We start from the raw sequence: 20,417 nt of genomic DNA on the forward strand, positions 1-20,417 counted from the left end.
ATCGCTCAAGGGGTCACAGATTGGAGAGGGTGCAGGTCGGGCTGAGGGATACCCCCCCCCCCCACACCCTGTGCACGAATTTCATGCACCGGGCCACTAGTATGTATATAAACGTATGTACACACATATAAATGGAGACTGATGCAATAACATTATGTGCTAAAATTATCAATTAAAACCCAAACCATAAAATGATAAGCTTTTCAGGTCAGGGAAATCAGGACAAAAAGAAAATTATTTGAGAGTTTTCCAGGGAGGACAGCAAGGGGCATGGAGGGAGAGCATTCTTGTTGGGAGGAGAGGATGAACAAAGGTGGCATTCGGGGAAATGTGTGCAACTTGGTATGGCTGGTCCCCAGGGTTAGAAGCAGGGGCTGGGAGTGATGAGGATGGAAATGTAGGCAGTGCTGGCATCATGAAGTGCGTGGGATACAAACATAAAGTGCCACATATATTATCTAAGGAACCATTTTTAAGAGAGACAAGGCACGGTTCTTTGTTTTGACCGAGTATTCTGGCAGCAGCTAATTATTCTGACCCGCACACTGCTTGGATCGGGAGAGCAGGAGTTGAGAGTCTGCACTAATGCTGAGGAGAGCAGAGATTTGAGAAATATTTAAGTGGGTGATACACAAGGCATTGTAATCAGGTCAACAAAAGGTTTGAGGGAGAGAGGAGAGCAAAAGATACTTTCTAGCTTTCTACCAGGAATGCTTGTATGGAGAGAGAGACAGGATTTCAGTTTGACTTGAACATTTTGAATGGAGACACCTGCGGAAAGGTAGTGGGGCTTAGATGTCTAGTCGATCGTGAAATGAGGTGCACACATGACATGTAAGTGAAAACAGACGTGTACGATATCATGCTAAATGCTTAGAGTGATGCAACTGGGGAAATATAGGATCTCACCAGGGTGATGAAATATACAGGGTGGGGCAAAGTAGGTTTACAGCTGTTTGTATGGAGAATAATCCAACAATCAATAAACTAAAATAAAATGATAAGCTCTGTTTGGAATACTCACAACTGTTGACCTACTTTATTCCCCACCTTGTAAAATTCCCTAAGAGAAATAGAGTTGCATGGAAATTATACAAAAATCCACTTGGGACTGTCCAGTTACTCTAGCGGGAAGCTGCCTTAGACTGGACTACTGGGCATTTTCCATAATGGGATTCAAAGTTTCTATGTATATGGTTTCCTCTGGAACAAACTTTGGAAATAAACAAACCCTGGGTAGATAGAGATATATAGATATAAAAGCTAGCTGTGCAAATATGTTTAGACTCAATTAGACTGCTTTTACAGTCTTCACTATGCCTGCTTGGAGACACATTGCAAACAGATTGAGCACCTGATACATCGTAATATGTTTATGAAGAACTAATTTAAGGTTATGTTAACCTCCCCCAAGTCTATGCGCTTGTTATGTTTCTACACATTGCAATTGTGTGCATCTATCGATGCCAATCAACGTGGAGACAATTTCAAAGAAATATACTGGGATGGATCCCCTAGGCTCTGGGGATCAATGGTAGCTTCTCTCAAAGCTTTGGTGTGTCACTTTCCTCAGTGGCACGAACAGGAAACTGAGACATCTCAGTTTGCTCTAATTTAAATTAAACGCCCAAAGCTAAGTTGGTGATCACGTCTCTAGCGCTCACAAATTGAGGTTTCTGTCTTCTCCGGTGAGAGCCTTCAGTTCCAGAGCCTCCTCCGCTGTCAGTCTCCGGCGTGACTTTGAGCTCTCCTCTCCTTTCTCCTAAATGCCCATTTAGTGTTGCATAATTTCCTTAACTACCCGCAGTTCCCTCCAAGGAGCTTTATCTTGTTTTTAATGTCTTCCTGTTAAGCTCATTAAAAAACATATTTTAAACATTATACAATGGAATGGTTTATAAACGTGCATAATTGTGTCATTTTTCTTAAAGCAAGTGTTGTTTGAGATTATTATGCAACATAGCGATGTTACAATAAGATTACACATAAAACAAATTAAAAAATTAAACTAATGTTAAATTATTGTGTTGATTCATATATGTGTGGGTTTTTTTGTTTGGTTATTTTTTTTTTTAACTCAACTCTGGAAAAGCAGACTTCTTATGCAAATGTGGGTAGAAACAAGGGCCGGAACGAAGGAAAAAGACAAATGATCTCCCTTTGAACCTCATTGTTGTTGTTTTTTATCAGTAAAACAAAACAGCAGTTATCTGTAGCCAACCTCAAAACCTGGCTTTGCCCTGTTTGCCCTCTCTGATGTTTCCTGGCATCTCTGTTGTCTTTCCTGAGGAACTCACCCTCTCCCATCTCTCTCTAAGCCTGTCATGTTTTTCCTCCGAAGCCTCTTACATTGAGCAATCCATTACTTCTAGTTCTGGTACTAAATCTGCAGTGCTTTTAACATTCATGTGCAAAGGCCCTATGGATAAAATTTTGGCTAGAACAGGTGATCTGGAATACTTAGTCTTGACTACCAAAAGGCCTAAAAGATAGCAACATTGTTTGAAATTTTTTATTCAAAAAAAAAATTTAATAATGGAAAGCCCAATGCGTGAGGTCGTCAGCAGCGGTCTCCAAGTGCACTTATCTAAAGAGCCATGCATTTTGTCCAGGCCCTAGAAGCTGTTGTAATATTACTTTTTTTTTTAGACATTTACTTCTAAATATAACTTTCACCACATTTCACAGAAACGTCAGTTACCTCTCTCCTCCTCATATTTATGCCTTTGTACTTATGTTGATAACCAAACTAAAGACATAGTCATCAGGAAGAAATATTTATCTGCCCTCAGCATTACAAGAGAAGCAGATGATTCATTCTGACACCTGGGAATGAATTTAAAATAACTGTAAATTGGAGTGGATAGGAAAACGGAAAGCACACCACATAATTAAAGCTCCATCAACTGTAAGATAAAAACTAAGGTGGGTGACAGGCACTACTTTCCCTTTGTCAGTGTGTGCATAGCAATCCGTCTCCTTTCTGGATACCCCCCTGCTGCTTGCCCTACATGGTAAACACCCTTGCAGGCTCTTAATTAAAGTAATTGCATTTTGCTTGACAAACTAGGATGGTTGTCTTCAACAGACTAGTCTTGGAAATAAATAAAAGTAGCTCTTTCATCCATTTAAAATATAGAAATGTACTTTTTAACTTTCAAATAGATAGACCCAATAAATCTTGTCACCAAATTGGTCTATGAGCATAAACATAATTCCAGAGAAAGCATTCTTGAATTATTTATCTTGGGCACTGAGTAAATATGTGTAGAATAGATTAATTACTAAAGTTACCATACAATCAAAATAATCATGAATGTGTGTATTGTATGTGTGTATGCGACATATATATTTATAATACAGCTTTTTGAAATACTTAACAAAAGAACTAAATCTATACTATTTTGATGAATGGATCAATCATGGCTTTTCTGGAAATTATGGATACTTTGAAAACACATTTTATAATGTTTCTGGGGAAATTAAATATATGAATGTACATATATTAATACACACAGCTCAACTGCTGTGTGTGTGTGTGTGTGTGTGTGTGTGTGTGTCCCTTCCAACAAATTACTGAGGAAGGGAACTGTTGTACACTTTAGGCTTATAAAGTACATATGAACCAATGCAGCATAATCACTTCCCTGGTAAAGTCTCAGAAGGTACTGAAAATTAACATGGATAAAACTTACTCCAAGGAAAATGAAATAAACCTGGGATGAAGGAAGTCTGAAGTGATAAATAAGTTTGGATCCTTGACCAAAACTATAATAAGCAGGCAGATTTTAGAATTTAAGCATGTGCCTGAAAATACAAGCGGTTTCCAAAAAAAGTCCAAGCTAAAAATAAAAAGTGGGAGAACAAATTCTCAGAGACAATAGAGTGAAATCTAAGTGACAATAAAGTTAATTAAACGATGAAATGTTTCCTTTTTTCTTTTGTTCTCTCTCTTCTGTCTGTGTCTCTGGGTTCTCCTTCCTTTTTAATTTGGAGTTTGTACTTATTTTTAATACCTTGTATTTCTGTCTCTATCTATGATCCAAAAACTGTTTTTAAGCTACAAAGTTGAACTGAATTATCTAGCTTGCACCGCCAGAAACCAAGTCTAACTTAATGTATTCTAATCAACTAAATGACCTTATAAATGATCAGATTTCAAACTGCTGACCAGTAGAGGCAAGAAAATTGGTTTCTTTGTACTTTTCTATGATCCAATTAATCCCTGGTAGAGCACCTAATTTCTCTCTCAAAAAATCCTGATCTCAATTTCCTTTTCATTCCTCAAATTTAGAAAGAACAAATCTCTAAGAAGACTTGGTTTATGTTATAGAAAAACACTGTAATAATTACAAGTGCTTGGGCGTCAGGGTTTTGATTCATGCTATTGAAGTGGGATTCTAAGCCTTTCTGAGTGACAACAATTAAAACAAAATGTGCAGCTGATTTACAAGAACAGGTTGTAATCGGTTCTAGTATCATAGTCTTCCTACTGAAATACTTTTATTCTATTACAGTATAAGATTTTCTCTTATGCTGAAAAGTTTTAAATGCTATTATTGTAAATCATAGCACTCTAAATTCCTTTTGAATGATACCGATATTTTAATTCTAAACCAAAGATCAATTAACATATTAATAGAAAATAACTTACTGTTATTTAGTTTTTTATATCAAAGACATAATTAGATTTCTTATTTCTAATACAAATAGTTACCTTCCTTCTTGGCTTTTTGACATATTTGCATATATGAAACAAGATTTACTCCCTTTACTACAATTTTTTCATATAATCACTGTTCAAAAATTCTTTGATTTTGTAAGACAACAAATTGAGACCTGACCAGAAATTTTGCCATCAGTATCTAGTAAAATCTGGTTTCTGTTAAAATCTGCAGTACCATGATTCTCTAGTCTCAAATCTAGAGTATATGTGAAATACAGCCACACCAATGTTTTATTTTCTAAGAAATGATCAACCACAAACCACACCAAATGCATCATAAATAAATGGAAAGTGTAGCAAAATAAATAAACATAATACAGAAGGTGTGAATGATGTGTATAAAAACCCTGCATGCACAATCTAGGGAATAAAGGTTCAATATATAAATTTTGAGGGGCACAGCCCCCCAAACACTCAGCCAATAACGGTGCCATTTTATCAGGTTTGTTTAATTGCATTATGCAGGCAATGGGGGGAGGGTGATTTTACATGAAGGAAGTAAATGTAAAAAAAATGTAAAGGGGGATGTAGGAAATCAAGTTTTGACAAGAACACTTAGAAAAGTCCAGTTTGAAGAAAAGCTTTCATGGACGTGATTGAAGGAAAAATTCATTAGGAAAGATATACTCAGGCAAGTGTTTCAGCATTCTGGACTTCATTATGTATATTAAGGAGAATTGCTTAAGGCTTATGAGCAAGAAGCTGCTATAATCAGAGGTGCTTCAGGTCTATTAATCTGTCAGTAGCATAGTTCAAGATCAAAAGCTAAAACATAAATCTCATTAGCAGTAGAGGTTGTTCAAGCTGGAAACAGATCTATATGCAAGAGGGGATTGGATAAATTCTTGTTTTGCTCTGGAATGTAGGGGAGTTTGTCACAATTTAGTGTTTTGATATTGATACTGTGAAGGGCACTTTGCATTTCTCCCAAAGACTAACCTTTTGTTTCTTCTGTCACAAATAGAAATAATAAAGAACCAGGATCCTTCCTGATTATGGCTTATTTCTTGGCATTTTGTAATGTTCTGCGGCCAGCAAGCTAAGTAGTATGTAACTAAATACAACATAGGAACAGCAATTAACAAACATTCACTGCTTATTCTGTAGTTCGTTATAACTACATAAACACACATATGTATATATCTTCACTCAAAGCTGATGTCTAGTTATTTGTGCAAATGCAAAAAAAGACAAATTGCTAATATGATTTGAGGTTGGTACTCGCTATTCATAATATGAACAAATACACCAAAGTTCTACTTTTCTCTCCTTAGACTTTAATTTAATATGATTTTATTATGTGTATTCAACTTATTAATCAGTTATCATCATGCTGTGTTTAAGATTTATAATGTTTTCTCATAACACATTTACCTTTGAATATTCTATTGAGAAATCTCTCTCTCTCTCTCTCTCTCTCTCTCTCTCTCTCTCTCTCTCTCTCTCTCTCTCATTTTATTCATTCTTTGCAGACACCATCCATCTTCGAGTACTTGAATCCTCCCCAGTTGGCACAGCTGTTGGAAGTGTAAAAGCAACTGATGCTGACACTGGGAAAAATGCTGAAGTTGAATATCGAATTATTGATGGTGATGGGACTGACATGTTTGACATCATAACTGAGAAGGACACACAGGAAGGCATCATAACTGTGAAAAAGGTGCACACCATCAGCATATGTAAACACCCGACTGTAGAAAAGAGACATTTCAATATGTAGTCTCCACTCATGCATTATCCATTCAGAAATCTCACCATCGTGTTCAAATGTAATTTATACTGTGCATACTCTGAGAAACATAAAGCCAAAGATCTTGGACATTTTGACCAAATGTTTTCTTTAATGAAACAAGAAACCTGAGATTTCACAAAATTTGCAAGGCAAGTTAATATACAAGGTGGGGCAAAAGTAGGTTTACAGTTATTCATATGGGGAAATAACACAATAATTAATACATAATAATACAAGAATAAACTCTGAGTTTCACATACTCACAACTGTAATCTTATTTCTGCTCCATCCTGTATATGTGATTATATTTCTGAGCCACATTAATAAAAACCTTCCATAATAATATTTTCTTAAATAAACAGTCAATAGCTAGTAATGTCAATATATTATCACAGTTGGAGGCACAACAAGTAGCATACCTTCTATCCAGATGTATGAAATAATAATTAAGCTGCTGATAAAAATAAATAGCATGGATTGGGGGATAATTTAGTTGTTCACCTTTTCCCTTCTGCTACATAAATTAAACTTTTCTGCCAAGATATGTTTATTAATATGGTTTAAAGGTAACTATTTGTTCTTTTATTACAGAGTCAGTGCCATCATTATAAGAAAAAATAAGACACAATAAAATTTAGATCCAATGAAATATCCTAAGCTCTCTATGCGTGAAGTGACCACTTAGCACTGGTTAATCACCAACTACCCTGACATTCTATTGCACAGACCAAGGTACACAAGCACTTTTAAATGGACAGTAACAGCAAAGGGGAAAGCAGCTTTCTCGTTACTTTTCATGACTGGGAAGTAATAGTCATGCAGGTGGAATCTCATATAGCTGTTGAAAGTTTTATATTAGCCTTCACAATTTCTTAAAGTACGAGGAGCCCATTAAACTGAATAGAAATATCACAACATAAATTTAAAAAGATAACTGAATTTTTTCTTAGAAAAAATTAGCAATGGCCAACACCTCACCTCCCCCCCTACACATACACACAATCTATCAGCCTAATTTTGTCACCACCTTAGGTTTTAATCCTTTCTAATTTTTCCAAGATTTAAAACTTCATTTTCCTATGCGGTCGCGACCCCTTTGGCGTCAAACGACCCTTTCACAGGGGTCGCCAAAGACCATCCTGCATATCAGATATTTACATTATGATTCATAACAGTAGCAACATTACACTTATGAAGTAGCAACGAAAATAATTTTATAGTTGGGTCACAACATGAGGAACTGTATTTAAAGGGCCAGAAGGTTGAGAACCACTGCTAAAGTATCACACATTGAATATATTAAAAAGTAAATTTGAATCCTATTGATATGTTAACATACTTTAAATTACTTTTATTTATTTACAGTTAATGGACAACTTAGAACTCAATCATGCTTTAAAAATCATACTGTAACTTGGAAGAAGCATCTACTCCATTTTCCCTCACTCGAATTTCATGGTATATTTTTTATTAAACAGCCACTTGACTATGAGAGCCGAAGACTTTACACTCTGAAGGTGGAAGCAGAAAATACCCACGTGGATCCACGATTTTATTACCTAGGACCATTTAAAGATACAACAATTGTCAAAATCTCTATAGAAGATGTGGACGAGCCTCCCGTGTTTAGCAGATCCTCCTATCTGTTTGAGGTTCATGAAGATATTGAAGTGGGAACAATCATTGGGACTGTAATGGCAAGGGACCCCGATGCGACTTCTAGCACCATTAGGTAATTATGCATAGGTTTAAGATGAACAGAAACAGAATTGAAGTAAATATAGATGTCATGAAATTCTATTGAAAGCATTTAATGCACTGAAAGATAAGAGGGCCTCTCAATAAGTTGTACATACGTTGTCTCTGTTTTGGGGCAGGTCGTGCACAAGTTTCATAGTTCCCTGCAGTTCTAATCATGCTCCTGAGACCAAAATGTATCTTGTATTGTCTGCTTGTCTCTGTAAGGCATTTGTTGCTCTGATCCTTGGTATAGATAAAGGGCACAATTTTACTATTACATCTGTACATTTACAATGCAACTAAATCACGTTATTTGTGCTTTCAAGTTCTTAAAGAATATGTGAAATTTAGAGGAGCGGTAACAGTTAAAATATAATTATAGCAGTGTTTCAATACAGTTACATTGTGGTGTTAGAAATTCCCCCATACTCCTGCCATCAAAGCAGAAGTGTTTTTTGGTTGTTGTTTGGCTTGATCGACAAATATTAGAACATTCCAGGAAGACAAGAGTAAATGGCACAGTTTTCTAATCCACTCATCTGCTGATGGGCATTTAGGCTGTTTCCAAATCTTAGCTATGGTAAATTGTGCTTCTATGAACATAGGGGTGCATATGTCCTTTCTGATTGGAGTTTCTGTTTTTTGGGGATATATTCCTAGAAGTGGTATTACTGGGTCAAATGGCAGTTCCAGTTTTAGTTTTTTTAGGAAACGCTATACTTTTTTCCACAGTGGCTGCACCAATCTGCATTCCCACCAGCAGTGAAGGAGAGTTCCTTTTTCTCCGCATCCTCTCCAGCACTTGTCGTTTGTTGATGATAGCCATTCTTACAGGTGTGAGGTGGTATCTCATTGTTGGTACTGGGGAAAAAGGAGACATATGTACTACTATTTGTAATACTTTAAATAATAAAGAATAAAAATAAATAAATAATAAAAGAGTAAATGGCAGCCGGAAAACATATGAGATGTGATAAATGCAGAAAAATATGAAAGACTCCAACTTTTCACTATGTCTTGTATCATTTTTAAAAAGTATAGATGTCTATATATAACACTCAGCATCAAAATGACTGCTCACTGTAAACTGTTAATCTGTAATGTGTTTTGAACTTCCTGTGCTTCCCTAATTCCCAGCAGGCAGATTTTGCTTGCCCCTTGTTCCATGTGGACCCATCACGCAGGAGTTCACATGGCTGGTGGTTTCCACATGCCCTGTCCTCTGCCTTCTATGTTTGCAGCAGTGGAATCGAGAGAGCCTCTGATTTTATGTGCCCTCTGACTCTGCAAATCTTAAGTGAAGTCATACTTTATATATTAACATTACTATTTGATTTATATAATTTACCCTAATATTTTCTTCTATTCACATACAGCATCACAGGTTACATATTGTCAGAAGAAATGTGTACATAGTAATCACGTAGAACTCCCATCTGCCAGCATCACCTTCCCATAAATGCCTCTTCTCCAATCCATTTATCTTCATTGAAATTGCTGCATTTTTAAATTTTTTTTCCCTTTGAAGCTTTTAAATAACCAATATACACATTTAATCTTCCTCTTTAAATACTTACCCAGCATTTTCTTGGCATAGCTCCCAACTGACTTTAACAGGCTGTGCTTTATGTTCCTGATTTTAAAATGACCTTTAAAAAGAGAAGAAATATAATATTTTAAAAGAGTTCAATTTAAATCTAGTTGCATTAACTGGCAAACATAAAGATATTTCTCCACACAATGAAATGGATTTATCATCCTCTTGTTGACTGATAATTATTTTATGTCAAAATATGGCTGTGGATTTTTGAAACAAAAAATAAAATATTTAACCTGGATGCAAGTATTAGGACCAGGAGAAAAGAATCCATTTATGTATCCTATGTGCAATAGAATTAATAACTGCATGGATTATTGACAGAGTCTATACCATGAAGGTTGTTGTGTACTTGAATTTATGCCACCATGATTTAGAAAATGGAAGTAAACATTCTTGAAAGATCATTGAGGTTAAAATTATTTTTAAAGAAATAAAGTAGCTTTATGAATGCAATGTAATTACAGGATGGATAATATGGATACACTAGAGGCCCAGTGCACAAAAATTTGTGCACTCAGGGGTAAGGGGTCCCTCAGCCTGGCCTGTGCCCTCTCGCAGTCTGGGACACCTCGGGGGTGACCACTTGCTAGCTTAGGCCTGCTCCCCAGGGGATTGGGCCTAAGATGGCAATCAGACATCCCTCTGGCAGCCTGGCAGCCCTCGGGGGATGTCCATTTGCCAGTGGGGAGCAGACCTAAGCTGCAGTCACACATCCTTAGCGGTGCTGAGGAGACGGGAGAGGCTCCCACCACCACCGCTGTACTGGCAGCCATCAGCCTGGCTTGTGGCTGAGCAGAGCTCCCCGATGTGGGAGCACACTGACCACCAGAGGGCAGCTCCTGCATTGAGTGTCTGCCCCCTGGTGGTCAGTATGCGTCATAGTGACCAGTCATTCCCAGTCTTTCTGCTGTTAGGGTCAGTTTGCATATTAACCTTTTACTATATAGGATAGAGGCCTGGTGCACGGGTAGGGGCCAACTGGTTTGCCCTGAAGGGTGATCCGGATCAGGGTGGGGGTCCTGCTTGGGTGCCTGGCCATCCTGGTGAGGGGCTGATGGCTGTTTGCAGCTGGTCACACCCCCTTCAGGGTGGGGGTCCCCACTGGGGTGCCTGGCCAGTCTGGGTGAGGGGCTGAGGGCCATTTTCAGGCTGGCGGGTGACTGACGCTCCCAGCCTCTTTTATTTTCTTTTTTTTTTATTCTGGGATTTGTTTACCTTCTATAGCTGTCATTGGAGCTGAGAACTGGCTCCAGCTCTGAGGCCGAGGCTGGCTGAAAGCAGGTATCTGGGTTTGTTTAGCTCCTATAATTGAAACATTGTTGCTTCAGGAGCTCAGAGCCAGGCCGCGGCAAGCGGGGAACCTTGGCTTCCTCCATCACTGGAGCAAGCAAACCTCCTGCTCGCTTCAGCTGCGTGGCTGCCAGCTGCCATCTTTGTTGGCAGTTAATTTACATATCGCCCTGATTAACCAATGGGAAGCGTAGTGAAGGTATGGTCAATTACCATGTTTGTCTATTATTAGATATGATTATAAATTGTCATATATTATGGATCTTGAAGTAATAATCAAAGGGATTTAGTTAAAATGTGTTTTGAAAATGATTTTAAAGAGGAAAAGGAAAATTAACACACAATTTGCCAATAGATAATTGAAAAATTTAATTATATCAAGTTTGAACATGAACCAGGGTCTCTGTATCTTCAAGATAATTTTACATAGCCCTCTAAATTTTGTCATTATTCCTTTAAACTAAACTACAACAAATAATTAAAACAAAATATGCATTCATAGATTTGGTGAACAGAATGGTGTTTTATATTGATTTACATATTGCAACTTCATGTCATATTTCTATAGAAATAAGGAACCCTATAATTTGCCATTTATGCCAAAGAATGCAATGAATATTTGTGGATCACCATATCATATATTAATGTCTTTCTCAAGGAGTTCTTAGTCTGTTAAGGAAGATGATTCAGTATGAGAAATAATATTCACTGAGTGCCTACTAGACACCAAGTAAGATGCTTGGTGTTTTCATGTTTGATTTCCTGTATGAGATGTGAGATGAAGTGAATTCCTACTGCAGTGTGTTAAATGACAGAGATGAGTGGTGAAGGGTACTTTATGATAGGTGGGGGCAAATAGATTCTACTTCAGGTAATAATGGAACACTCCAAGGAGGAAGTAATGTATGTTGTCTTTCAGAAGTAAAAGAATTTTGTCAACTTGGGATAGAATTTGTGAATTATTCCAGATAAAATGATACAGTGTTTTGCTTTATTTGTAAGTGGTAAGATGTTTAGTTTGAATATGAAACTGAATTCATATTATGTTAATAGAAAAAATGCTAGAATTTACTAAGGAGATTTATAAATTACTGGTATGTTCGATTTAGAACTGATTTAAATAAATTTTCATTGATTTTGGTAAATATTATACAATTTTGAGACACTACAAGGGAAGAGTTTTATGGCACCATTTATTTATTTGTATTATTACTTACGGAACACACTTTAAAACAATATTTCATTAATTTTTCCTTAAAATAAATGAGTTATGGCTTAGGAAAAGATATACCATAACTCAATATTACTCCTCATCTTGTCGTATTTGTTTTGTTTTGCCTTTTTAAAATATACAGTAATAAATATAACTGGGGGATCATGCTTGTTAATTTAAGAACTTTGAAACATTTGTAAGCCCCTACATTTGTGAAGTGGCAGCAACCGATGAGGGGTAAAGCTGTTTTCAACCTTGACCTACAAACCAAAAAAAAAATAATGCAATTATCCAAAGTACATCAACCTGATTGATAAACCTGCTGTTTGGCTCCAGAATGATATCCAACACAACACCTTTAATCAATTTGCAGAATACATATACTAAGGCTTCATTTGATATAAATGTATAAAAACTTCTATCCCAAACTTTTCTGTTTTTAAAACATCTCTGGTTAATATGTATACATCTTTCAATGATACGTTCGGTAAAGAAACTGAAGCTACATAGGTAATCAGTCCATGAACTAGAAGGAAAAAAGCATAAATTGTTGAACTACTACTGTGAGGAAACTAATATTGTCTCCAATTTTCTGACTAAGAAAATGATTTTGCTTCTGGGAAAGGTCTGTTGCATTGGCTCCTTATGATAATTCATCAATAGAATTCTCAATAACTAGGTAAAGTCAGTTGTTAATGTTACCATATGCAACACCAGCAGCTGTTTTGTCAGGAAATACATCAAGGTCAGTTGAATATGGAAATAGATAATGATAATAACAAAATTTAGAAGAATAGAATTAGTATGCAGAACAATTTGCCAATGCATGCATTGGGAAGAGGTGTGTGTGTGTGTGTGTGTGTGTGTGTGTGTGTGTGTGTGTGTGAAATTGATAAAATAATCTGTGTTCTAGATCAATACTATTCCTGAAATTATTATATATCCCTACATGTGTGTCTTTGCATTTTACCATTTTACCCTACAAACCATCAGTGACACTGCAACCTATTTTTCTTGGCCCTCTATGTTCAGATTTTCCTTGGATCGTCATACTGACCTTGACAGGATCTTCAATATACATTCTGGAAATGGATCCCTTTATATATCAAAGCCACTTGACCGTGAACTATCTCAATGGCACAATCTTACCGTTATAGCTGCTGAAATCAGTAAGATAAATTTTATGAGTACAATATTTAATATATATTTTTAGTTTTAATTTCATATTGAACATAGTTTATTTTGTTACAAACATGATTTACACTTTAATCTAAGTTTTTAAAAAGTTTCTGAATGCCTATAATTTCATCAGTCGTTTTTATATGTACTAAGTAATAGCTGTGGGTCTAGATAAATTGGCATTTCATATTAATTAAATAAAAATCTATGATTGGGAATTAAAGATAGTCTCTGTTGGGGGAATAATATGTATTAGATGTGTTTCATGGACACTATGAATTAGAATCTGTGCTAGCTATTGGATGTATATCATTTAATTTTAACAACAAACATGCAGGTAGATACTTTCTTTTTACAAATAAGGACACCAAAGTAATTGCAATAATACTAACAAACACTCTGTGCCAGGTATTAGTCTAAGAATTTTAAATTAATTCTCTCTTAATATTTTTATTTACCTTATTCAACAGAGAAGGAAATATGTTTCCAAGGGTTTTAGGGACTTGCCTAATGCCAGAAGTGTGCGGGGGCCTCCACAGTGTTAACTAGACATGGAAACAGCAAAGCATTAAAATAAGTTTGTGGCCCTCTGAGTGGGAGACACTGAACAATTGTGCGTGCCCATGAAACCAGCTCTGTCCACACATGTAAACCTGCTCATGGTTTCTGATTCCTGTACTATGATGTACATGAAGTAGAGCAACACCTTAACTTCTTTAAAAGCCACACTAATGAGGGTCCTAATCATTGTAAAAAAATGAGCCTATAAATTCCATGTCTGAAATACCATGCTGAATCCACAAACATATACCAAGGTCAAGGTATTTTAAATATCCATTCCAGGATTTGGAAGGCAGAACCTTGGGGCTGAATACCAAGTGTCTCAGAAATGTGGAACTAGGCCAGATAGATCATCAGCAATGAGTGCAAAGCATCAAGATAATAGATTCAGCTCCCTCCTTGAATCTGGCTCAGATATATAGGTTAACATAATGATCCATTGTTTCCATATAGTGAGTTATAAATGGCTGTTCCTTTTAAGGGTAACAGAAGGTTTTTTTTTTTTTTTTTTTTTTTTAGTATTTCTTTAAAGAAAGCTTTTATTCCTATATTTGTCTCCATGTCACCATGGTTAGAAGCACCTGATAGGATCCAATCTGGTCATTCCAGATCCATGTTTGTTTGTCTCTCTGTTGCTTCAAGATCCTTCTTCAAGCCAGTGAGCTAGAAATTGCATTTTCCATTTCAGATACTGTGAGAAATATAACTTCCAAAGCTAGTTGAAGTAATTATGATTCTGTAAAAGGCTAAGCCAATTACATTCTTCTTTTTAAAAACTAAACTTATTTCTTTCCCTTAAATGAATCAATCTATGGAGAAACTGCTGGGAATGTCTACCTGCCAAACCACAAGTAGTCAAAGGCCCATTATGCTGTTCCGGTTATTAATGGGAATGAGGGTAAGAGGGAAACAGCACACAGGAAATTGTTTTCACTAGATTTTAAACACTGGGTTTATGATAACCATGTCATACACCAAGCCCTAAGCAGGGCAGAATGACATATAAATGTACTTCTTACCAATGTGTTTCCAGGCCCTTCCTCTAACCATTTAATTCTACAGTCCACAGCAGTATATCCCATCATATGGCAAGTGCTACTTCAGGTAATTATTTAGTGCAGTATACCATGAATAACTTATCTGCTTCTTCTTTAGAAACTCATTTTAGATACCATGTGAAGAATAAAAATCCTAAAATTAAGGTCACAATCAGGGATCGTAGGACACACCACTGTAGAGACCCATGAGTTCCTCCACCACATCTGAAATTTTAACTATAATCATTGCAATTCATTCTGAGGACAGTGGAGTAAAGTTTATGCTGAAGGACTGACTTCTTACCTATACCTAGTTCCTTATTAGTGTAAAGTCTTGCCCTAAGCAGATAGAAAAGATGCATCTCTCTAAAGCCTGAGATTTCTCGATAATAATAATGATTTGATTTCCTCTTCTGAGAGATGTGGAAAAGCCTGTGGATACATAGGCACAGATTCCTCTTTGGACAGTATTTTAAGATTCTTGACTGCTGATACATTCTTTCTACAACAGACTGCCTTGATGACTGAGAGAGACTCAGGTGGTAAATGCATGCCTCTCCTCTTCAGTGGGCTGCTTCCTCGGAATGCTTAATACTTTTACTTATAGAGAGGCTGCAGCATACCATTCGCCAGTAAAAAGGATCAGTGCAAGCACTTTTTAGAATAGGCGACTCCAGGCTTGATGCTTTACAAAGCACATTTCCCCTGTGGATTTAGCTTTTCATTGGAAGAGCCTTGAGTTATTTGTAAAGAGCCCAGAGAGTCTCTACCTACAGGGGGTGGGAAAAGTCGGCTCACAGCTGTGAGCACGGAGTTTACCAAGTTTATTCTTGTATTTTTTTATGAATTAATTATTGTGTGACTTGTTTGTATTGCAACTGTAAAGGTACCTTTGTCCACACCTGCATTGTTAGAGAGGAAGCTGACATAATAGTGCAGTTTTTTAGATATGAGACTGTCTCTTTCTCTTGACTCTGTGGCATAGTTAGAAAGTGAATTGCTACTCACAAAAGATTTATTTTTAGGTCAAGACTTTGAAAGAAAAATATTGCTATGTCCACTAACTATGTAAGTAGTTTAATGAGCATGTTCTAGAAAACATGGAAGAATCACCCCTTCCTGCTCTTCTCCAAGTAACTTTAGAGAGTTGAGGGTTCATATGCAGGTGACCACTGTGCCTCTGGGTGTTAACAAATGGTGTAGAAGCAGGAGAGGTGGAGAGTAGTTGAAAAACATTTTTCTCCTCTCTTCACTTTTCCCCACAGGTGCCCTCTTCAGACCCACATGAATTGTAGGAAAGCTAGTTAACAGGTTTTATTGTGTGGATGCTTTGTATGGAGAAAGAACATAAGCTCTTAAGTAATGTAAGGAAATGAAGAAGATGGGACTGTGATAACAGGGACAATCTTAATACTAATAGTCAATACCAACAAACTGAAACTCTGCTCAGAAGTTTTGTGCATTAACACATCTAATTTTTCAAAAAGCTCTACAAGAAGTTCTATTTTGATTCCTGTTGACTAAACTGAGGCATTAGAGACATGGAATAAATTGACCAGAGTCACACAGGACATGGTGGTGGACATGGGAATCAAAGCAACCCTCTGTTGGGCCCCAGGATCTGAACTCTTTAATCACCAGACACAGTGAGAAGTAAAATATATACCAGTAGATTAGATGAAACTAGATTCTGAGAACTGAACACATGTGGGTTAAGAAGACTGAGGTAAGACTGAGTGTTAAAGAAGGCAGGCCTTTGAAAAGTTCTCTTGAAATAAGAAGGAAAGGTAAATAAACTTCAACATGGATTTAGCATTCAGCCTGCCTGCCTTCATACTATTTCAGCCTTGTAAATGTCCCTGCTGAGTAATCAGTTCTTACCCAATATTTTTAAAAAGTGCTAATCTCTTTATTTTAGCAACATTATAATTACATGGAGAGAAGGGAGAAGAAATACATTCTTTTGAATAGTGACACACTCCCTATTTGCCCATGACAATATATTTACCCTTGTATCTAAAAAAATATTTAGATAAAATTAGAAAGTCAGATAATCTAATTTCACTCATAACGCATGTTGATAGAGTCCATTAAATAAGATTGCTGTTGTCCCTCAGCTCATCTGCTCTTTGTATGTTTGTTTTGCTTTGTTTTTAGCTAATTATCTCTTTCTCCTTTTATATTGATCTTCAGCTTGAGTTCACCAAAGTTCACACAGAATTTGAACCATATCCAAAGACTGAGATTTTGATATCACAAAGGTTGATGAATATAACCTGAATTTAAAATGTCAAAACGCTCTCAGATATCAGTACCTAGAATAAATCTATAGTGAAGATAATGTAATTATGATTGATATTAGGTTATTAACCAAGGCTAAGCTTAATAAACATTTTTATTGTAAAATTCCATTTTTTGGAACAATTTTCAAATGCATGTTTTTTATATGAAAATGTTGATGGTCTTGATTTTAGCATTTGTAGCAAAATAATAATAATTACAATACTGTATGTTACTACTGAGCTAATTTTGTTACACAGAATTGTGCCTAGATTGTTGAAACAGTTCTAGTAATAATTGTACTGATAAAATAAATTTCATTTTAACTTTCTATCTAATTTGTAAAATTAGTAGCTATATATCAAAATTTCCAAAAAGAGAGTTGAGAGTAGCTATTGGAATACATCTTAGTAATAAAAGTAGACAGGTAAGTTGTAATATAATAGCTACCACTTAGGAGCTAATAACTTTGAGGGCATTACTAATTTATTAAAAAACTACTTCAACTAAAAAAATCAGGAAAGATTAAGTAATATAATGATGTCTAATAAAGCTTTATTAAATATTTGTTTTATATATCTATATTTGGATGGCAAACCATATATATATATGAACTCAATTACACTGCATTGTGCTTTTAAAAAATATTTTCCAAAATAATAGTACACTTGAGCCCAATAATAACTGAATACATGACTATATAATTAGGCTCTTAGTAATTGTCTTTATTGCATTTGCTCATTATGTTAGTAGAATTGCCCCGATGCTTATTTGTGTGTGAGCACTTAATCCACAGATGCTTATATAAATAAATATAGTGCAAACTGTGTCTTTCTAAACAAATGTTTCTTTCCCTTTTCTAGATAATCCCAAAGAGATGACCCGTGTGGCTGTTTTTGTGAGAATCTTGGATGTTAATGACAATGCCCCACAATTTGCTGTCTTCTATGACACTTTTGTGTGTGAAAATGCCAGACCAGGACAGGTGAGTACTCCTAGGGTTTAAGCATAGGAAGATTTTTAACGGCATGATTAAATGTTTTCTTTTCCCAATCTTGAGAGGAATGAGAAAGTGGAGATAAAAAAAACACACACACACACTCATTTAAAGTGCCAGTAATATAATTAAAAACAAACAAATGCTGATGTTTTTAAGGTTGAAGATGTTATAAGTAAGAGTAAATTTCTAATGTATACAGGATGTTATCATTGCCACAAAAGTTAAATTGTAAGAGTAAATAACTTTAGATTCTTAAAAGTTCAATAACAAAAACAGATTAAAAAGCAAACAAAGGAAAACCTCTGATATTCCATTAGATAAATATTGGAAACTGATAGAGAGATGGGAAATAAAAGTTGGGAAAAACACAGACAAATGCATGGGATTGGCAAAACATTTCATCAACTTTTCAATGTCTGCAAACACGGTTTTGAAGTGGGGCTGCGGAATTTTCTCCTTACCTTTGCACTTGCATTTCATCATGATAACAACACATAAACTGCTTAATGACTTAGTGTTCACCCTTTAAAACATTCTTCCTGCATCAGCTTTGTTTATAACTCTTTATGCCTTGTCCTCAGTGGACTCATTTTGTTCTCTGAAAAGCTCCAGCATATATGGCTGGAAGAAATGCTCTTAATTGGTTTAAGTGCTATCTTCACAGAAGGAAGCTGCATGTTATAAATAATAATTGGGCATCAAATTTGTTTCACTAAAGAAAGAGGAACCATCATAGAACTATATGGTGTTTTGACATCATTTGATGCTTTTTATAGACATCAATGCCATGGTTATATTTTTATGTAAATTATTTTGTGGAATAACTGAGATACTTCCTTCTGAAGATTGTAATAGGGATGGATTCAATAGCCTGTGCATTGTTTGAAATGGTAAATTGTTCAGTATGATTTCTTTTTTTAATTTGAAAGTATTATGGAAATGTGTAATTTGAAATATTTAAGTGACTTAGCTACTTCCGACCTACTTCTTAATGAAACAGTGTGTGCCCTAAAAATACCATTCCAAAGAGTCCTCTGCTTGCGAGGCTCAGCATGATATAAGTTGAAGCTTTTTCTATAATAGATAAAATACCCACTTAGCAATTGCTGCAGACATTGCTTCCTCTATGGTTATTTTATTTGATTTGCAAGAGATATCTTTTCAGAATATTTGAGTCATTATAAATACTTATTTACAAATGTATTCAAAGTATACCAATCAACTGTATACCAATTGCTTTCTTTCTTTTTTAAAAAATATATTGTATTGATTTTTTACAGAGAGGAAGGGAGAGGGATAGAAAGATAGAAACATTGATCAGCTGCCTCCTGCACACTCCCTACTGGGGATGTCCCTGCAACCAAGGTACATGCCCTTGACCAGAATTGAATGTGGAACCCTTGAGTCCGCAGGCTGATGCTCTATCCACTGAGCCAAACCAGTTAGGGCTCAATTGCTTTCTTTTTCCATTTTTTGACTTTATCTAGCTCAGTGACCTTATATTTTTGGACTTTAAATAGCAATTGGTATACAGAAGGAAAATATAATCAAATCAAAAATGATTTTAATAAAAAGTAAGTTAGCCAATTTTTATGAACATGATAGGAACAACATGATTGATAAATTTTGTCTAATTGGCTGCATGTGTAATAATCTCTCATGGCAGTTATTTATATTTTTTTATTTTTAAGATTTTTTACAATTGATCTTTAGAGAGAGAGATAGAAAGGGACACAGAGAGAGAAACATCGATGTGAGAGTGAAACATCAGTCAACTGCCTCCTACACACGCCCTACTGGGGATCGAACCCACAACCCTGATATGTGCCCCAACCAGAAATTGAACTGGTAGCCTGTTGGTGCATGGAATGACACCCAACCAACTGAGCCACACCGACCAGGGCTCATGGCATTTATTTTTAATAAGACCAGTTTAGTAGATGTCATTTTGGTCTCATAGACTTAAACACTGTTGCTTAAACTAAACTGTTAGATATTCTATGATGGAATTCTAGGTTATGACATCCCAGCAGGAAAAAAATCAAAAGGTTATTTGGTC

General features: G+C 35.9%; 1 protein-coding gene across 1 annotated transcript in view; it reads left to right on the forward strand.

Moving 5' to 3' along the window:
- Nucleotides 1–20,417, forward strand: part of CDH10 (cadherin 10) — a 135,422-nt gene that overhangs the window by 106,602 nt on the left and 8,403 nt on the right. The window contains exons 6-9 of the mRNA XM_059694740.1: nt 6,199–6,386; nt 7,937–8,190; nt 13,334–13,470; nt 18,222–18,343. Of these exons, the coding sequence (XP_059550723.1) occupies nt 6,199–6,386; nt 7,937–8,190; nt 13,334–13,470; nt 18,222–18,343 (701 nt within the window). The remainder of the gene's footprint in view (nt 1–6,198; nt 6,387–7,936; nt 8,191–13,333; nt 13,471–18,221; nt 18,344–20,417) is intronic.

Source organism: Myotis daubentonii, chromosome 4 (assembly GCF_963259705.1).
Source record: "Myotis daubentonii chromosome 4, mMyoDau2.1, whole genome shotgun sequence".
Taxonomy (NCBI): domain Eukaryota; kingdom Metazoa; phylum Chordata; class Mammalia; order Chiroptera; family Vespertilionidae; genus Myotis; species Myotis daubentonii.